The 20,740-nt window shown below is 31.2% G+C and overlaps 2 protein-coding genes and 1 pseudogene across 3 annotated transcripts; 1 reads left to right on the forward strand and 2 right to left on the reverse strand.

The window, feature by feature from the left end:
- Positions 1-1,553: 1,553 nt before the first annotated feature.
- Positions 1,554-5,639, reverse strand: LOC114179368. Of its 2 annotated transcripts, XM_028065692.1 has the most exons (9): positions 5,415-5,639; positions 4,730-5,230; positions 4,425-4,458; positions 4,126-4,275; positions 3,618-3,710; positions 3,014-3,079; positions 2,605-2,696; positions 2,448-2,495; positions 1,556-1,922 (listed from the first exon to the last, which is right to left on the reverse strand). In XM_028065692.1, the coding sequence occupies exons 2-9, from the start codon at positions 5,098-5,100 to the stop codon at positions 1,805-1,807; spliced, it is 972 nt and encodes a 323-aa protein (XP_027921493.1). In that variant the 5' UTR covers positions 5,101-5,230; positions 5,415-5,639; the 3' UTR covers positions 1,556-1,804. The 2 variants fall into 2 exon arrangements, with proteins under 2 accessions (XP_027921494.1, XP_027921493.1); XM_028065693.1 differs by lacking the exons at positions 2,448-2,495; positions 2,605-2,696 and having other exon boundaries at positions 1,554-1,922.
- A 4,430-nt stretch (positions 5,640-10,069) lies between these two features.
- Positions 10,070-18,728, reverse strand: LOC114179630 (CRS2-associated factor 2, chloroplastic). Its single transcript, XM_028066044.1, has 5 exons — positions 17,815-18,728; positions 16,615-16,840; positions 13,833-13,960; positions 11,503-11,647; positions 10,070-10,593 (listed from the first exon to the last, which is right to left on the reverse strand). The coding sequence occupies exons 1-5, from the start codon at positions 18,607-18,609 to the stop codon at positions 10,166-10,168; spliced, it is 1,722 nt and encodes a 573-aa protein (XP_027921845.1). The 5' UTR covers positions 18,610-18,728; the 3' UTR covers positions 10,070-10,165.
- Positions 11,665-13,819, forward strand: LOC114179631 (annotated as a pseudogene).
- Positions 18,729-20,740: the final 2,012 nt, after the last annotated feature.

The following is a 20,740-nucleotide window of genomic DNA, read 5'->3' on the forward strand; positions in this document are numbered from 1 at the left end:
AGCATGTTGGTTTGGACTGGTGTGGGTAACTGTTGCAGGAAAACAGTGGCGAGATCTGATAATCTCGCCCAAGCGAGCCAGTCTCGCCTAGGCGAGATAGGCAGGGGCTCGCCCAGACCCTTTTCACGCGAGGGGTCGCTCAGGCGACCAACTCAGTTTTTGACCGAGCGAGCATCTCGCTCAGGCGAGGAGAGGATCGCCTAAGCGAGAATGCGTGGAGGTTGCTATTTCTGGGTGTCGAACTCTCGCCTAGGCGAAGGGAGCTCGCCTGAGCGAGAGACCCTCTCGCTTGAGCGAGGCCCTTCAGCCTGAGCGAAGAGTTGGGCGAGTGCGCGTTATGGTGTGGTGTTTTACTTCTATTCTTGGATATTTGGCTTGTTTATGAGTGAATTATTATATATTGGTTTGAAGGGAAATGAATATGCATGTTTAGAAGGGTGCATGGGTTGTGAATGATGAATTTGAATGAATTTGACATGTTAAAATCATGAGATGGTTGGTTATGAAAGTGGCATGATAATGAGATGTGCTGGGATTCGGTATCCATGGATGGAGTATGATGAGTTGGTATGGGTTTGATCTGAAACATGAGAAGGACCAGTAACAAAGGTCGACATAATTTTGTACATGTATGATAAAAGCTTTATTGATTGTTTGGATATGATTGGTCTATGTCAGTGCGTAATTCCTTGAAATCTCTAGGTGAGATTTCAGGGGCGTGCTTCAGTGGTCGGGACGTAATTCCATTGCCCCCTGTTAGTGGGTGTCCATGGTGGTGCCCCATCTATATAGTCTGGTAAGGATTCAAGGTAAGGTTGCATCCTGACACTCTGAGGGGTCAGTTAGTCTCACTTAAAGCGGACTGACTCCTGTGATGAGAGTAGCAGGAGGCTTGAAACTCATTAAGCGCTAACCTTGTGTGTAGGGAAACTGATTCATTGTAACACTTATAACACATAGCTCGGGGGTGAGCAGAGGTATACACCACAAGTGCAAGCATCCGTTGAATTCGACCAGATTGTATGTATCCGGATGAGTCGAGTCGAGTCTTAGTGTATTGGTTTGAGAGTCATAACATGCTTGGGTGTTTTGTGTATTGTTGACTGTGAAAGTGTATTAGATTGCATGATGGAATTATTTTGTGCTCTAGCTTACCCTACTTTTATTGTTGTGTGTTCTGCTGTGTGGTACTCTCTTTTGCGATGATCATCAACTTGTTGATGTGAGCAGATGCGAGGAACACCCGTGGTCAACAGGGAGGTGATGGTTTCGCTGCTTAGCCTTTGGATTGGCTTCTGCCTTTGGACTTTTCATTTGGGGCTAAGGCCCATGTATTGTTTCCCCTGGGGATTTGTTTAAGTCTTTATCTCTCTTGCTTTACTTGGTACCTGACATCATGGTGTGCCAATTTTATTCGTCCTTTAAGTATGGGATATATGTATGAGTGACGTCATACTATTTTATTCTCGCTTCTTATATTATTCTATGTGACATATCCTTTATTTATCTTTATTAAATAAATGGGGTGTTATAATTCATCTGTGTGTCTTTGTACATGTTTAAAGCAACATTTCAGATAATGTGTTAAAAAACTAATATAAAAAAAAAAAGATGTAGAAGCTATAAAAAGCTGCTTCTAGTTGTGAAACACGTTACATAAGTAAAATCCAACATGCGCGTAATATTTGTAGGGGTTAGAGTGGTAGGGATGAATTTACATAGCAGCCGGAAAATAATCTAATTCTAATCTTCAAAATCACTTTTTGTTGGGAAAATGGTAAGTTGAACATTTTGGAGAGTGTTGTCACCTAACAAAACGGGAAGAGGCAGGAAATGATCTTGATAACCAAAAGTGCTTCATCCTTATTATTAAAACAAATACCCCATAGCATGGAAAGTGCATCAAAGCCACAGCCAAGTACCTGAAATTGAACCTCATGCATTACGTTAATGACTCTATTTTTCTCATATGTTCAATTTTTTTTAGGGTTAAATATGTTTTTGGTTCTCAAGTTTTAGTAAAATTTGAAATTAGTCACTCTTCAAAATTTTTGATCAATTTAGTCATTCATTGTGAATTTAGTTCTTTTAACTAAATTTTGTTAAGTTTATCTGACGTGTCAAGTGCATTCATGATAGTATTTGAATTGTTTTCCACCGTTTGACACATTTTCGCTTTAATGTTAACTCAAATATTATCATAAAATGTGTTTAAAATGTCAAATAAACTTAACAAAATTTGGTAAAAAGAACTAAATCCATGCATTTCTAAAAATGAAAGACTAAATTGGTATAAAATTTTGAAGAGAGACTAATTCAAAAATTCACTGAAAGTTGAAGGACAAAAACATATTTAACCCTTTTTTTTATTAACTATTTTAAGCTTTATGAAGCAATGAGAATAAAATTATTTGAACAATTGTAAAAAATAGATTTTGAGAACATACAATAAGGGTGCATACGAAGATGATAGATCAAGGAAGGGATAGGGCCACCTGTAACAGAGGTTGTTAAGTTATTATGAAAGGAACAATTAATTCTCTTGGACTAAAAAATGACTCATAAATGTTAACAAAAAGAATGATTCATAAAACAAGGTTTTACCAAAGTGTGACGCAAACATGGATGATCCACTGAAAAATCACAAAACTAGCCGTCCACAACACAAAATATGCAAATCGAAACATTGGAAATCTCTGCACTTGTTAACAATACAATACTTGTGTTATTCTTCAATTATATTTCAAGTTTTAAATCACATATATGTGTAATCAAGCATTACATAAATATATTCCTCATTCATACTCTAACATAAACGAGAGAATGATACAAACAAAAATTGTTTAAATTTTGTCCTAAACAGTATTAATAATTATTTTGGGTGATTAATTAATGGGGGTGGTTGAAAACATATTCAGAATCATTAATATTTACAGAACATTTTTTAAAAAGAGTAAAATTAACTTAATGATTTGATTCAAATAAAAGAAATGTGTATAAACCAAAAACTCACCATGCAATTCAATGATGTGTCACCGAGGAGGAAAAGCGCATTAATTGAGTGCATACAAAAAACCAACTGCAAAATGAGGAAAAAGCAAATTTTTTCAGATGAAAAAAAGACCAACTTAGCAGTTATAATTTAATATTTTATATGTTTGGACCATCTTCTTAATTAAAAAAAAATGAATTTTTGTATAGATAAAATTAATTTATGTATAAGTTAACTTATAAAAATTTCTTTATTTTTAACTTGTATATATGAGAAAACTAATTTCTTGAAAAAAAATCCTGCAAACAAATCCAATATTTATTTACCCTCAAAACCCATCGATTTATGCACCCTAATATGCTATAACATAAATAAAGTATTTCCACTAACACAATCATGGTGATCTTAACAATTAACATGATAAGAAAAGTATAAAAGGAAATTAATAATTAATTTAATTAATATTAAAAAATATCTTTATTTGTTTAGTATTGAAGGAGAAGTAATAATATTTATGTGAAGCAAGGTAAAGTTCAAACAATCTCCAACAATTTTTATGACATTTGAACAATTTGGAAGGAGAAAGGATAAATGAGAGAGAAAGAAGAATGTTGATTATACTTACAAAATCAACACTATAATCTTTGTAGGAGGACAAACGAGGATAAAGGATGAACCAGAACACTGAATCAGTTAACACTACAGCACCTGCACAAGTCTATATATTTAAAAGAAAATGAAAAACAAAATCAAATTAACCACACAACAAAACCAAATTTTGTTTCAGCATTCATAACTCATCCCCAGTTAAAGAAAAACAAGAAACAAATATTCTAAATTCTCCTCTGATATACAGTTTCCAAACTAATTTTCTGCCTGTAAAAGAATAAAAAGAAACATTTTTTAATTTTTGAGATATTATGTTTCTTTCATTTTTTCTTTTCTTTTTAGGTGTATTAATGATTAAAGAAAAATATAACTTTACCCTCAAACACATATGAGTTAAGCATTTCTTACCTACTATGGAGAAAAAAGGGAAAGAAAGGAAAATGAATATAAAATAAAGTGTTTTCATAATTTGTTTGATAAGGAAAAAAAAGATGAAAAAAAGGTTAAATATCAGTCCCCATTACCTGAAATATAATTTGAAAAACGTAACCCCATAAAGAAGCAATCTTTCTATCATGAGTACCAATGCCAACTTCTGCATCTAAAGAAGGACCATTCACTCTGATTTTTTCTTGTTTCAGGGAACATCCATATAAGGAGAAATATGATCCAAGCTGAAAATCAATTTCAGATAACAAATAACCCAATCACATAAGATATGAATTAAAGAGAAAAAAAAAAAAAAACAACTACATGCATTTTCAATTTTTCCTGCTAAAATTTTCTGCTACAATTTATCGGAGCCGAAAATGTAAAGCTTTACCCCAAAGTAAATAGTGACCAATGTAAAGGTCCATCTGCTCAGCACAAGAAATAAAAAAGATACCATTAGAATATTTATAAAAGCAACAGTTTATTACAACTAACAATAGTTTAATCCTTCTGGGTTCGAAAAAATTTAAATTTGGTTTTGGTTCTCTAAAGGGTATTTTGTAATAGTTTATAACCACTGTTAAATGTTAACTATGATTATTTTTAAACATAAAAAGTTACATCTTTTTTAAACCAGAGATGACAGATTTTGTGAGGAACATTTTCATGTTAAGAGATAAAATTAAAGTAGCTTACTGAGTGTAGAAGTAAAATATGCCTGCTCCATCAGAAGCAACACTGGCAATGATCAAAGCCAAAAGCACAATAAAGCAAATTACTCTATAAATTAGCAGCCATGAAGGATCAATTCCTATGAGACAAGTGTTCCATGCCTCATCTTCATGTAACAATCCAGCTTCTTCTCCTTCACTTTCTTCTCCACTGTTTGATCTTGATTTGTTGAATCCTTCATACTTGAATATCAAGAAAAATGCTAGAGCCATGGATCCTAAAATCCATAGAGCACAAAGTAAGAACCTCCAATTCAACCAGTAACTTAAGGCAGTGGTGTCTCTACTCATGGTGGGTTGCCATGAGTGGCTAGAAGGCCAGGATAAGAAACTCATTAGATATGTTCAATTGCTTCAGAAATAAATGTTTCTTCTTGATGAGTTTCTTAGAACACTAGGCACAGTGGTGGAGGCTCGTGCATTGGATCACCCTTTTCAACTATAACATTCAGTTCTAACTGCAACACTGCAACAACATTATAAAATGGATGAGAACTTCAAAAATTCTACAAAGAAATAAAAAAGATAATGATAGAGGACTAAAACTCATACATAAAGAATTCAAGGAGTCTATGTGTATCAGATAAAGCAGCATTGAACATGCATGCATGCAAACAGAAAATGGGAAATAAAAAACATGGATTGTGTACCTCTAGCACATTGTTAGAAAAGAATGTAGTATCAGGTACTTCACAAAGTAATGCTATGAGAACTGAAGCAGAAGTTTGACATGAGTATTGTTGTTGAGAAATTTGAAAGTGAGGTGGGATGAGAAAGAATGAGTGTAAGCTAAGGTGAGATAGATAAGAAGATTGATGATGAATTTTTTTGAAGGCAATAAAATGTAGATTCCTTACTTGAGATGGGTTCATCCCGGTGTCCCAAAAGTTCATTACTTGATCCAATTGAAGAAAGAACAAAATAAAATAGGTGTGGCACTCACTGTTTACAAGTAAAATTTGGAGGGCAGAAGATGCTTTGCTTTATTCTTTTATCTGAGTGCAGAAGGAATTTGATGACTGTGTAAGAAGAGCATATTACTTAACAGAGGAAGGGAAATAGAGCAGACAAAAACAATATACGCTTTTCATAGCATTTCCTACTTTTTCTTAAAGCTAAATTAAGTTTGAAGCTTCAGGTTTTTGTATTGAATCTTTGAGTCATTCATTGCGTATTTGTGAATGTGATGTGCCTATTTTATTCGTTTACGTGTGTTTGAGTTTGGTCAGTCTTTCATTCGGAACGAGTAAAGTTCTCGTGAAGAGAATAAACTGGTTAGTTTAGAACATCAATTTTGAATGACACAGTACAATTTTTTAACTAAAACTTCCTATGGGTTGAAATTCTTTCAAAGCCTTTGGGAATTAAAAGTTATTTACAAGTCTATTACAGCTACATAGTATTTTCTGGCCACTATTTCAGTGTATATAAAATTACTTGTTTCATCTTACCGAAATAAAAAAAAAAAAAATCATTTCGTTAGCTAAGAGCTTACTCAAATATTTAACACAATAAAAGTTTAAATAACTAATAAAGAAAAAAATTCATTTATATTTATACCCTCACATTTAAAATTTGAAATGCGTAGAAATATTGTTTTATAACGTTTTAATGCGCTCTCGTGTGGATTTTTTTGAGAAAAAGCCTTTTAATTTTTTAACCAGTATTCTTGAAGTATGGCGTATTGAGAAAAAAAAAAAAATATATATATATATATATATATATATATATATATATATATATATATATATATATATATATACTAACATAAACACAGGCGCTATCGTGCCTGTGTGTATATTTTTTAAATATACATGATATTATATTAGTAAGTGATAATATTGAAATATTATTAAGTTGTTATATAAACTAAAATGATATTTATTAAAACTAAAGTGAAATATATCATAACAGATGAAAGAATAACTATTGATAAATAAAAAAGAAAAAAAGAAGCAAAGATAACCAAATTTATAAAAAGCTTATGAAAATAACGGTCAATTTTTAAAAATTTAATAAATTATTATATTTAAAGGATAAAATTGGTATTTTAAAACGTGGACACAAAAAAGAAAATCTTCTTTATATATATATATATATATATATATATATATATATATATATATATATATATATATATATATATATATATATATATATATATATATATATATATATATATATATATATAGATGGCAAATAAACCCGTGCCCGTGGGTATCACCCGAACCCGTCCCCGTTTTGACGGGGAATCCCCGCTTTGACTGGTATGGGTATGGGTATGGGTAATACCCGAAGTTTTCAACTGGGGATGGGGATATATATATACCCGCCCAAATACCCATCCCCGCTTAAATTACTAAACTATTTATAATTTATTAAATAATCTAAAAAATATATATAAATAAATAATATATTTACACATAAAATATAATATAATATAATATAATATAATATAATATATATACATATAAATAAAATATACTTTATATATATATATATATATATATATATATATATATATATATATATATATATATATATATTTACACATATACATGTAATATAATATAATATAATATAATATAATATAATATATATACATAATAATATAATATAATATATATAATATATACGTATAAAACAAATTAATCATTTAACTAGTGAGATCTTTTATAAACAAATTTATAACATTACAAATTTATAAAAATTTAAAAGAAATATATATATATATATATATATATATATATATATATATATATATATAAAAGCATAAAATATCTACACATATACATGTAATATAATATAATATAATATAATATAATATAATATAATATACATATAATATATATACATAATAATATAATATAATATATATAATATATACGTATAAAACAAATTAATCATTTAACTAGTGAGATCTTTTATAAACAAATTTATAACATTACAAATTTATAAAAATTTAAAAGAAATATATATATATATATATATATATATATATATATATAAAAGCATAAAATATCTACGCATATACATATAATATATATACATAATAATATAATATATATTATTATATTTATATTATATATAATATAATATAATATATACTTAAAATAAATATATATCTATAAATATATATATATATATATATATATATATATATATATATATATATAAAAACATAAGATATCCACACATATAATATATATACATAGTAATAATAATATAATATATAATATAATATAATATATATAAATAATTATATATATATATATATATATATAAACATAAGATATCCACACATATAATATATATATACATAGTAATATAATATATAATATAATATAATATAATATAATATATATATATATATATATATATATATATAACATATTTCTCATTCTCTTTGTTTTTTGTTATACACTTTGTTTACTCTCTCAATTGTCTGGTTTGTTTTTCAAGATTTAATTTTGAAGGTAATTTTTCTTCTTCTTATTACATAATTTTTACTCTTTGTACATGGTTATGTTCAAATAGGTGTTCCTCAATTTCATTCTATGAAATAATTTTTAGGTTACACATTTGATTATCTTTATTTATTTATTTATTTTCATGAAAATGTTTGACTCTTATTTTGTAGCTCTTCTTTTTGTTACTTTGGTTATACACTTTTTTACTCTCTTTTAATTGTTTGGCTTGTTCTCTAAGGTTTAAGCAGATCTTCAAGGTACTTTTCTTTTTATCATAATCTTAATTATACATTTTTTTTTCCGTTATGTTATGTTCAAATGGATATTCTCAAATTTGGGTCACACATTTAATTATCTTTACTCCTTTATGATAATTTTATTTATTATTTATTTTTTGTTTCATGATAATGTTTAATTCTCAATTTTAAGTGCTCAATTGCATAAATCCTTAATTTAATTCAAGATCAAAAGATGAAGAATCTATGTTTAAATTTGAATTATTATTAATTTAATTTTGTTATTTGTGCTATTTCGTTTAAGTGGTATAATATAAATTTTTAATAGTATAAAAAATATTTGAAATATTTTTAAACTTGATTATTGTTTTTCCTTTTATATTTTGTTAAAAAAGAAATTAACCTTTTTACTTTGTTTGATTTTTTTTGTTACGTATGTTAGTTTCTAGAGAAAATGAGCACAGGAGATCAAGATTTGCAGGTACCAAGTCCACCACAGTGTTCACAACAACCAACTCCCTTTCAAAGTTCCAATAATGACAGTCAATCTCCATTGAATCCATCTACTCAAATTTATTAATATTTTTGTTAGTATTTTTTGTGAATTCTCATCTAATATTCTACATTTGGTGTTTGTAGGTGTTAAAAAATTAAAAGGAAAAGATGTTCTCATGAGTGAAAATGAATCTGATGAAGAAGGTACATTATATTCTAGTAATTAAAATTTTCAATTTCAATTATTATATCATATCTAATTTTTCATTTTTTTTCTATGTGTAGGTGGATCGAATGCAAATGAAACCACTGATCATTTGTAAAATTAATAAATATTTTGGTTATTATAAAATTTTAGTAATGTGTAATTTTTTAGCTTTTATATAATTATTTGAATTTTATTTAGTTGTTATTTGATACTTTAATTTGAGATTTATACTATTATAATATTTTTCTTAATATTTGACATCATGAAAATCAAAAAGAGTATGTTATTTTAATATTGAATATTTTGATAGTATCATGATTCCGTTGGTGTGATTTTTAAATTTTTTTATAAAAAATATTTAATTGATATATGGAACAATAAAAAAATGGGTATGGGTATAAGAAAATACCCGTTACCCGGTGGGGATGGGTCAAAAGTTGTATACCCGTTGGGTTTGGGGATGAATTTTTATTATGGGGATGAGATCATGATACCCGTACCCGCCCCGTTGCCATCCCTATATATATATATACCTATATATATATATAACCTTTTAATTAAAAGAATTTTAGAAATGATTAGATTTAAATGAATTAAACCACAGTATATCGTTTAATAAATTTAATCAAATTGAACTGCTCTGAATTGATATTTAATCACTTAAATTATCTAAATCATTCAAATTATTACAAAATAAATGTATTATTTTAAAATATATATTCAATTTCGTAAATTATAGTAAAACTTGAAAATTTCATTTAAGAACAACTCAGTTTTTTTAAAACAAAATCTAAATAACATTTTTTTTTCATGCAATTGCTTTTTTTAACAAAGCTAGTTTTTTTTTTTTCAGCAATAAAAGAACAAACCTAGTTATTTAGGGATAAGATAACTGATTTCTTTTTTTTACTCAATTTCATATTTCAAGCCTGCTATTTTTCTCAATACAAATGCTCTTGAAATTGCCATTTTTTTTATGTTGAATTAAGTATTTACTCAAATGGTCTTTGTTTTAGCTTTTTGACAATCATATCAATGCCTAATGATTCGGGTTCAGCTGACGTGTCCACTACATACGAGTTATCGTCTTCTTCATCATGGTAGTCATCATAGTCTTCTTCATCCTCCTCTTCAGCAGGAAATTCGTCACTAGAATAACTATTTTCAAAGTTTGCAGTTGAAGCTTCTTGGTCATTTTCTCTAAATGACAAACTAAATGCTGGATGGGAGTGATCCAACGCCTGTGAAGCAATCTCAAATTCCTCTACCTTCTCCAACAGACAATCAGGACCAAGATTAAATTCATCCAGCAACAAAGCTTTGCTTGACTCAATTGCACGTTTCCACAGAGACAACATTTTTGGGCTTGTGTTCACCACATTGTTGTCAACATGATTAGTTTGGTTGTCATCAGTCTCACCTGATTAACATTGTCAAAACATTACCATGTTGCTCAGCGCATATGTTCAACTGATATTTTACCAATATCAAACAAAGAGACAAAAATATTATATATAATTCATATATGCCACAAGATAGAACTTAACAATTCTTGAAGGCTGATATAATAGACAGCAGTTGAATAATTAACGAGCGGTAAGGAAAAGACCACCGAACATAGTATGTTTATCATCAAAGCTTCTTAGGAAAATGGTTATTGGGGTCATCACATTTGTAACTTAGAGGACAAAGAGAGAGAGAACTTAATCTCAATGCAATGAAAAATCATCCGGGTAAAATGAGTTACCTTCTCATATAAAATAACATAACAAAGGTAATTATAGAAGGAATTTCAAAGAACTTCAATAGAAAGATCGGAGGTGCCCAAGCATCCCATCCCTATAACATAAAATCTACTAAACTCGAGGTTAATTAAACTATACCCAAAACAAGCAATTAGCTCGACAAAATTCATGAAACCTCGAAGCAATGCCTTTCTAATATGTTTCTGTTAATAGTCATTCCTGAAATTTGCATAATAAACTCCATCGAAATACATAGAGAGAGAGAGAGAGAGAGATTTGAGTGCTTGTTGGAATATTATCAGCCGGGGAATTGCATTAAATGCATGCCCTAAACACATAATCTGTTTTAAGAACAACCCATTTCTTTCCAAGAGTCAGGATTGCTTACAATAACCCTACGTTTTATGTATCTATTTTAGGATTATATTGAAAACTCCCATTTTTGAACGTTTCTTACACTTCCCATTATAATTATACACAAACATGTCTTCATGTGGTTATTGATTACACAAGAGTTCAATTGGGACAGAACATCACAAAAATAATGGTTGAATTCAACCGAATTTACTTTCCGTAACACGTACCTGAATTTTCTGAATTCCCTGTAAAACCAGCTTTTGAAGGTGTAAAAACTGGAACAGGTTGCAGGTACCTTGATTTCCAATCTTTGCCCCTCCACATCAATATCTGTTCATCATCAAAAGACAACAGCACACAAGGTACCAAATCCTGCCAACACAAGACTATCAAAATGCATGCAGCACAGGATTCTACTTCAAATTATTGTGGCAACACCTAAACTGGACTTGACCTTGTATTATTATGAACAAATATATCAAAGACTTTAAAGAAAGTCCAACGCATAATTTATTGCAGTAACAAATCGTTATAAGACCCCTCATTCAGCCCAGAGCTGACACTGAAGGATGGGCCTGAACCCCAATTGAAAAAAAGATTAAATGACTGAGATTTTATCGGACTTGCCTAAGAAATTATCTTTTAATATTATTTAATTTCATTTTAAATTTCTTAAAATTAGTTGAAGGGACTTGTAAGGTTGTCATTCATTAAGTTATTGTATTTAATATATAAGATTTGTTGAAGATATAACTGTTGGAAATAATTAACAAATAGAATATATTAGATTTTCATGTTGTTTTATTTTAAATAAAAGTCATGTTGACTAATAGGATAAATCTGTTTTATCCCATATAGGTACTATCTTTCATCAGTTTATCAACTGATAGTTTCTGTTTTGCTCATGTTCTATAAATACGTTGATTTACACATGAATAAAAGTATGTCTTCTTCACATACAATTCCTGTGACCAGCTCGAACAGGTACAATGTGGAGTGGGTGAAAATGCTCTGCATACCTCAACAGATTGTTGAAGCAGCTCATTCAGGTATCTGTGACAGTCTGTTTAAAGAGGTTGTCCAGGATGCAATTGCATCAGGCGCTGATGGATATGATGCTGAAATCCAGAAAGCAGTAAGAAAAGCCACACATGGCCAGCAACCTACTAGGGAAGTTGCTATGTCTATTGCAAACAGGGCAGTGGTGAAGATATTTATTAATTACATAAAACGTGCCTGAGCAGCTGGAAATCGTAGAGTCTGTAAAAGAACAAAAGAATATGCTAGCTTTCAATACCTTAGTTGTAACTAAGTTGGCGGAGGACATTACAGGGTAGCCAAGTTAGATTTCAACTGAAAAACCCGTGAAAGAAGAGGACATTACAGAACTTCAGACACTCAAGAAAATAAGACCAATTGAAGATCTTACGGAAAAGTTGGGCAAACATGGTTAGATAGAAATTACTCTTAAAGATGATCTTCCTGAAAGGGATAGGCCTGACCTTTACAAAAAATACTTTTATGTATAACTGGGGAAGTGACAAAGGGTTCCCTTTGGTGCTCAGATCACTAAAAAGGATGATTCTGAGTATCTTCTTCCAAATCAGTTTGCTGGGATTCTGGGATTGAGTGATAATGAAAGTGTAAGTGCACAGAGGTCTAGCTGAGCAAGCTTTTAGGCGACAAGCTAAGTCATTTTAGTTATGGAAGATAGAAAAAGGCCAGGTTGGAGCAGCTCTGTAAACTCCAGAAGCAAGTAGGCTACCTCCAGAGTATGTTCAGAAAATGATCAAGATAAGACTGCTATAACTCAAGGTAGGCTCAATATGAACCAGATAAGTGAACTCAAGGATGCGGATGTTGATTTAGACAGTATGGTATCTGAGAACTTGAGAGAGATCCTCTTCGAAAGAACTGTTGATGATATTTTCCCATCTGGTACTGGAGAGTTTGGTGACGAGGAGTACGTGAAAAAATCCCATCAGATCTTAACATCAACAATCCGAAGCAAGATGGGTTGTTCACGAGCTTGCAAAAAGTAGACTGTCCAACTTGCTCGTTCAGGCAAGTGTCTCTACTGAGACAGAAATCACAAGGGAGTGGTTTCTTCACTGACTTGCTGGCTAGTCAAAATCATGGGAAGTGCCAGAATAGCTTACTGATACACTACATACATGGATAGCAATCCGGTTCCTGAGAATCTGTCTCGCTTGCAGTATCTGATGCGAATAATGATTCCGCAGCTGCTACTCTCGAGGAGATTTGGGACATTTAAGTCATGAACAAATGAGATTATGATACTACTTTCAACTCAAAACTTAACGCAATAAATATATGGATCTTTTCTTTTTATATGTTGTTTTTCTTGTCTAATTTTACCCAATGTGGACTCCAACTCTCACTCTCAGCATTTATCACTTCCTTCAACACTTTGAATTCATTTTATTGACTCGATACCCAGAAAAGATATCAATATTGTTTCTTATGAGCATAGCTAGTAAGGCACAAAAAGAACAAAGCAAGGCACCACAGCAAACAGGGAGGAACATGTTGATACCTTGAGTTTGGCACCAATTTTCTTGTAATCACTAGGGTCCAATCCCTTGCAGTTAACTTTCACCAAAATACTTCCTTCAAAAGCATCTCTGACATCCTTTACAAGGGATGTATACACTCCATTTTTTGCTGTAACATTATAGAAGTAAATTAGAAGTATAAATTTAGAAATAAAAGCCATAACTCATGCCTTAAATTAATGTGTAATCAGCTAATATCAAGAATGTAATATCAATAAAATCTCAAAATTGGAGAAAGTTGTTGAATAAATATACAGATCAGAAAAAAAAATCAAACATAATGACAGCTTATCCATTTTACTTTACTAGATTTTAATTGTCTTTCCTTCACTATGAGATTTTGGACTAATTCTATCTTCAACATCTTACATATTTACTCTACTGACCAGGAATATTTCATATTCAAAAGCCCATAGCATCCCATAGTCAAATATTTTATTTGAACATTGTGTGAACCGATGAAAGAGAAGAGAGAATTTAGAAATGCATTTATTGAACGACAACAAGAGAAAGAATTATCCTACAAGGATTTTCCCTTCTCGGAGAGTTGTTTCTTCTCCTAAAACTTTTTAATTATCTGAATAATTCCTTTCACACTTAATCATTTCCTCCGTACTTTACCTAACTGATTCCCACTAACCAAATGCTCTAACCGTCTCTAACTACTTTTCTTCCCCTATGTCCTAACAAGACCATGTTCTTTTTAAATTCAGCAATCATTATGGTTCAAATCCTGGAAAATGGAAATGAAATAGATACACGTCCAACAGATGTCCCACTGCCTTCTTCAGATGGAAGACACGAAAAACATAGTGAATCCAGGCTTGTTCTAGGGGCCAAAGCTGGACAGTAAATGTATCTATCTTTTGAGCCTGAAACAGAGACCATAAACTATTTTGTTTTCTTCTTTTTTTTGGTAATAAAACGTTTTGAGCAAGGAGATGGTGCCGCAACCCAAGCCAGAATATGTTCCTAAGCACAAAGCACTTACATTGAATTCATATTTTCCCCACTCAGAAAGGTGACGACTCAAACCTGCCACAAGTCAGATTTTTATTGTCAAATAATGTTTTGCCGATTCCGAGAGTCCAGGAAGGATTTGCGCATTATTCAAAAAATGACCTGAATGGACAGATTTGCAATGTCTCTATCTACTTTCTAAAGAATACAAATCCTAAGCGAAGCTTGGGCTAGGCCAATTTGGCAAAAAAGCTGCCCATTTTCTTGAATTCCATTATTGCACGTGTCCATAATAGAGTGCCACTGTTCTAATCCATATCTCATTTCAAGCAAATGTGGGCGAGTAATCCACAACACAACATACCCATTGTCTTTAAAATGCTGCTGAAGCAATCAATATGTTTGCATAAGAAATGAAAATTTAATGGATTTGAATTTGAACTAGTTTCTATAATTCTTCTATAGTCACAAAATCCAAGATTTGAGGACCCAGATTAAGTGTTGCATCTACCTATTCAACTTCTACTTCTATCACCTCTGCCACTGGTTCATTCTCTGTTCTGTCACTTATCCACATCTGCTTTTGTTTCTTGTTTTTCCAACAACCATTCCATTTTTGGTTTTGTTTCTTGCTGTTCTGACATCCAACTCAATGATACACCACTTCCGCTGAAACTAGGACCGTCTTCAACCAAAAACAACTTCGTCATTGGCAAACTCTGAACACCCTTCTTCCACATTTTCCCTCTTCTTGTTCAATTGTGATGAAGTAAAGCCCTAACCACGTTTGTGCTTTCCCACGTTCCTCCTTCAAGACCAATTCCATAATTCTTCAATTCCAGCAATACTCTTCTTAATCTTCGAAATTCTAGATGCTAATGAAAGAGGTTGTGGGCTTGATCTGTGGTAATTTCTTCGAGAGATCAAATTTTCCATTTATTCGCAATGAGGTCCAGAAGGTTGGACAAATTGTTAAAGAGCCATGAATGATTGATAGATATAAACAAAGAAAAAGAAAAAAAATTGCAGAACAGAGAAGAGGAGAAAGAGTTATCTTCAAAGTGTTTCCCCTACACATGCTCTAGTACTCTGGATAATCTTTTAATCTTCGTTCTCCATATTTACTTTACTGGTTCCCTTAACTAAGCAGTTGCACTAACCCTAATTACGTTCGCTTCTTTTTAGTCCTAATACGTAGTGTAGTGATACTCCAATATTATTGATAAATACACTTTATTAGTTTGTTACGTGTCTCTTAGGGAGTCAGTTAGGGTAGTTGGATGGGCTGAGATAGTAGAAGAAATATCACATGTTGCCTATAAATAAAGAGGGAAGGTTGATAGGGAAGTCATCTTATGATTTTGAAAAAGGATGAGAAGATTAAAGAATGGGGACCGGGGAAGAACCCTGAACTCTTGCATATCTAGGTAAATCATTCATTTGTTTTATCTTTTTATCCTAGCCAAAGGCTGCTACCACACTGGCACAACAATAAGGATCTGGGCTCAAAAAATTATTCTTTACTTTAGATTCTGAAGCATTGCTATCAATTATTAATCCTAATGAACTCTGAATTGCAGAACTCAGACAAATATTAATGGCACCAACTTATTCCATGACCATTAAAACATACATCAAAATAAAGACTTCAAGTTTAGACAAAGTCTTGCCTCGAGTTCTGTGACTTCAGTTGCTCCAGGCAAGAAAAATAAAAACAAAAGGGTACACTAAAATGTCAAATTTGTTCACGCTATGTGTGCATGTGCATGAGAAAGACAGAAATGAAACCCATTAGATGGTTACCTAATTTACAAATTGGCAAAAGGCTTTTTCCCTTCATCCGTAATTCATCAGCTTCAGCTTTTGTTAGTCCTCCTGGGGCATCTTCTATAAGTTTTGGGTAAACAGGAGCAGCTGGCTTCCAGAGCATCACTGGATACTGTGGACGAGTTCTATAGTTGTAATTTCTGCCACGGAAAAGGTACACTACACCACCAGTTCGATGAATTATTTTCCCCCCTGTTTTCTCCTGTTATGGCATACAAAGTTTGACTCAGAATAGACAAAGCATTGATGAAATTATTCTCAATATAACTATGAATAGAAGACTTTATTGAAGACAAGAAAATGCCTCAACTATGAAACAGAACCTGACAGAACAATTCAACTGAATATTGTTACCTTATTATTACTAAGATAAAAATTAAAAACAAGAATGTGAAGAGAGAAGAAAGGCCATAACAACTTTTAAAGCCAGTCGCCCTGTAAATGTAATCTCCTACTCACTCAAGTACAGCCAAATCATATGTACACCAGTGCTAAAAACAGTTATTTGCCATTGGTGAATTTTAAAAAACTATCTAAGATAACAATTTCAAAACCACTGAAAAAATATTTACAGCTAAGAGCATCCACAACGCAATGAGTGCATAAATGAGTTGCATATGTTAATTTTGTAGGCTCATGGATTTAAACACTTTATATAATAATTCACTCAGGTTGAGGTTGCTAAAGTAAGAGTTAACTTAATCATGTAAGTCTTACAATTGACCTCCTATTAATAGATAAAATATTTTCCCATTGATTTCTCTCTTTCAAAGCATATTTTTTCCTTAAGTAATGTCATGTCAATTACTCCAATTGCAAAGTTAGTATAAGCAATCTTTGTAAGCAATTGTGCATGTCACATGTGCATTGGAAACAGTCTTAAAGTTTTCTATCTAAGAGCATATTTCGATAACCTTATACAAGAATACCTGAAGGAGAAGAAAAAGCGAAAGCTTGTACCTAAGTTAAAATAATAAAAAATAATCTTTTGGAGAAACAGGCCATAACGTGTTGTCATTTCTTGGTCATAATCCATGTGAACATGCCCAGGAGGTGCAAATGTTGGTACTTGGTACCAATATGCTCAGAGATTAATCGGAAATACATTCTGGTGTAAGAAATTTGCACTCACAAAAATATGAATCAATCTTAAAGAAAAGAAAAGGGACACTGTACCTCAATATGATGACATACATTATCCATATCAACAGTTGGAACACCTAAACAACGAACTTTACAGACACGGCTACGCTTCCAATGTGAATGTACCAATTCCAGCATGTTATGCGTTAATCCATCCCTTCCAAGATTAACCTGGCGATTATCCGACATCATCGGCTTAACAAGCATTTGTATCTCCCACCTCTTCAGAGGCTCCCCGAGAATCTCTTCCCTCGTCTTACCCTCCTTCGGGAACTGCCCCAAGGGAAACGGCCCCGGCATTTCCACGTGCTTCACGCCCTTCGTGCCAGGCGGTGGAGGATTGAACGAGTCGAACAACGGAATCTTCTTCTTTTTGCTCTTCAGCGGCGCCTTCCCCGTCCAGGGCCGGGGCATAGTAGGCGGCGCGAACGGAAGAAACGCCGGCTCTCGAATCGCGATCGGCTTTGCCTTCGGCGTCTCCGAGTAGCTAAACTGGAACTCGAACGGCGCACCGGGGAGCAGGTATGACACGCCGGACTCACCAATAATGACGGACCGGTCCGCGTTGTCGGAGGCGAGTACACCATCATGTGGCACGCGTTTGTGATACTTGGAGTGGCGGTGGTATCTGAGGCCGGGATTCGGGGTCGGGGATTGAGGAGGAGGGTTTTGGGATTTGCGGGGCGGGGGATACTTGGGGACGGGGATTGGCGGCGGCGGAGTGGCGGAGACCGCAGGAGTGCGATCGGCGGGTGGCGGCGTTGATGGTAAGGAAGAGAAGAGGTTTCTCCCGACGGGAAGAGAGGAGGATAATGCAACTACGACCATTGGAGGTTGGGACTTGAAAGCGAGAAATTTTGAAAGTGTGATTTCGCAGTGTGGTAGAAATTGATTCGTTTCGTCAGTTGCACTAAGATTTTTCCATTGTCCACGTAGATGAGTTCCGTGCTATTCCCACCTCATTGCTTTCTGAAAATATCTAAGAGAAATAAAATTAATATATGCGTATGTCTATTAAAATACTCGTTCGTCCTATTTTTTCTCGTAAAATTTTAATTTGGTCTTCGTAATTTTATTAGTTTTAAGTAAGTTTTTATTTTTATAAATTAATATTAATTAGATTTTTTCTATTAGTAAAGAACTAAAACTGTTAAATAAAATAATTAAAAATAGAATCTAATTGATACTAATTTATAAAAATAAAACTTAATTGAGATTAATAAAAATATGAAAAGAATTAAATTGAAATTTTGCTAAAAAACAAAATTAATATAAATATTCAATTTAATATATATCTATATATATATATACACACGTATGAGTGTAATTAAAACTAATATTAAATATTTTATTTAATCTATTAAAATAAGATAATATAAGAAATTTATCATCATCAACAATGATAAAAGTTCAAAATATAAATGTGATGAAGTTAATAGGAAGATTTATTTGCCACTTTCAAATATTAGTAAAATAAATACTGATAAAAGATTTAAACTGATAATTAGATAAAATAAATTGCAAAATCTATTAATCAAGTTAATTGTTAAAAAAGTTAAATTGGATAATAAGATATCCATTTATTGTATTTAGATTCAATATATTACGTAACCTACTAAATCGGTAAATAAAATTAAAAATATTGAAAATTTTATTTTGCTAGCAAAACATTAAACGGGTAAATAAGATAAAATAGATTGTAAAGTTTATTAATATTCATATTCAGTAAAAAGAATTAGTAAAAGTATTAAATTGACTAATAAGATAAACCATCTATTTATATCACATTCAGATTAAATAAAAATAATATTAAAGTTAAATTGGAACATGATATAAAATATCTAAAAATATTATTTTGTTGTCCTGAGTAAGTAAAACAATATTTATAAAATTAAATTAGTAAATAAGCTAATATAAGTAGTGAATATATATTAATTATAGTTAGATATAATAAAATAAAATAAAAAGATTTAGTAAAAATATAAATATTAATTTAGTAAAGAGAAAAAATACACAAAAAATTTATTTATCATATTCAGATTCAATAACATAATATTGATTTTATGAAATTCGTACATAAGTTAAAATAAATTACACGGTCTATTTATTATTACTTCAAAAATTAATAAGATAATATTATAAAAAGATTAATTTGATAAATAAGATTAAATGGATACCAATATTTGGCTAGTGTTATATAGAATTCATGAAAATAAGCAATAACCTTGATTTTGAAATAGATAATATCTCATTTTATGTTTAGCAAAATAATATTTATATCTTTCTTATTTTTTAATAACCACACACATAATTACTATATTTGAAATATATAAGATTAGTAAAATAGTATATTAATAAATAAGATAAAGCAAAACTATAATCATATTTAGAGTAAATAAAATAAATTTGGTAAAGATTAAATTGGTTAAAAAGAAAAGATATATTGAGCATATATCTATCATATCTATTGATATATAAAATATTTCATATAAGTATTCTAACACATAATAAGACCTTTATATATATCACACACAATTAAATATTTTTCATCCTTAATCACATACAAATTTTGATTTTCAGCATTCATACTCAATATCACACAAAAATGGTTACTTCAGAATTGGTGAAGAAGACACGATATAACAAGAGGCTACACGACGAAAATAATGAATTTGTTTCTTTGATTCCAATGGAAGAATCACTTCACATAGACAACAAGAGGCAACGCATTGAACATGACAAATCTACTATGATTCCAATAAAATCACTTCCCACAGACTTGTTGGTCAATATGATTGCAAGGGTAAGTTCTGAATCTTGCATTGATCATTACAACATGAAAGTATGTTGTAGAGATTTTTTGGATGCTTCAAAAGATAACTATATGTGGCAACAAGTTTTTTTAGAAAAGTTCCCTTTACATTCATGGTTATCTAAAGAAAAAAGATTGGTGTTTGAC

This window comes from Vigna unguiculata, chromosome 3 (assembly GCF_004118075.2).
Source record: "Vigna unguiculata cultivar IT97K-499-35 chromosome 3, ASM411807v1, whole genome shotgun sequence".
In the NCBI taxonomy this organism is placed as follows: Eukaryota; Viridiplantae; Streptophyta; class Magnoliopsida; order Fabales; family Fabaceae; genus Vigna; species Vigna unguiculata.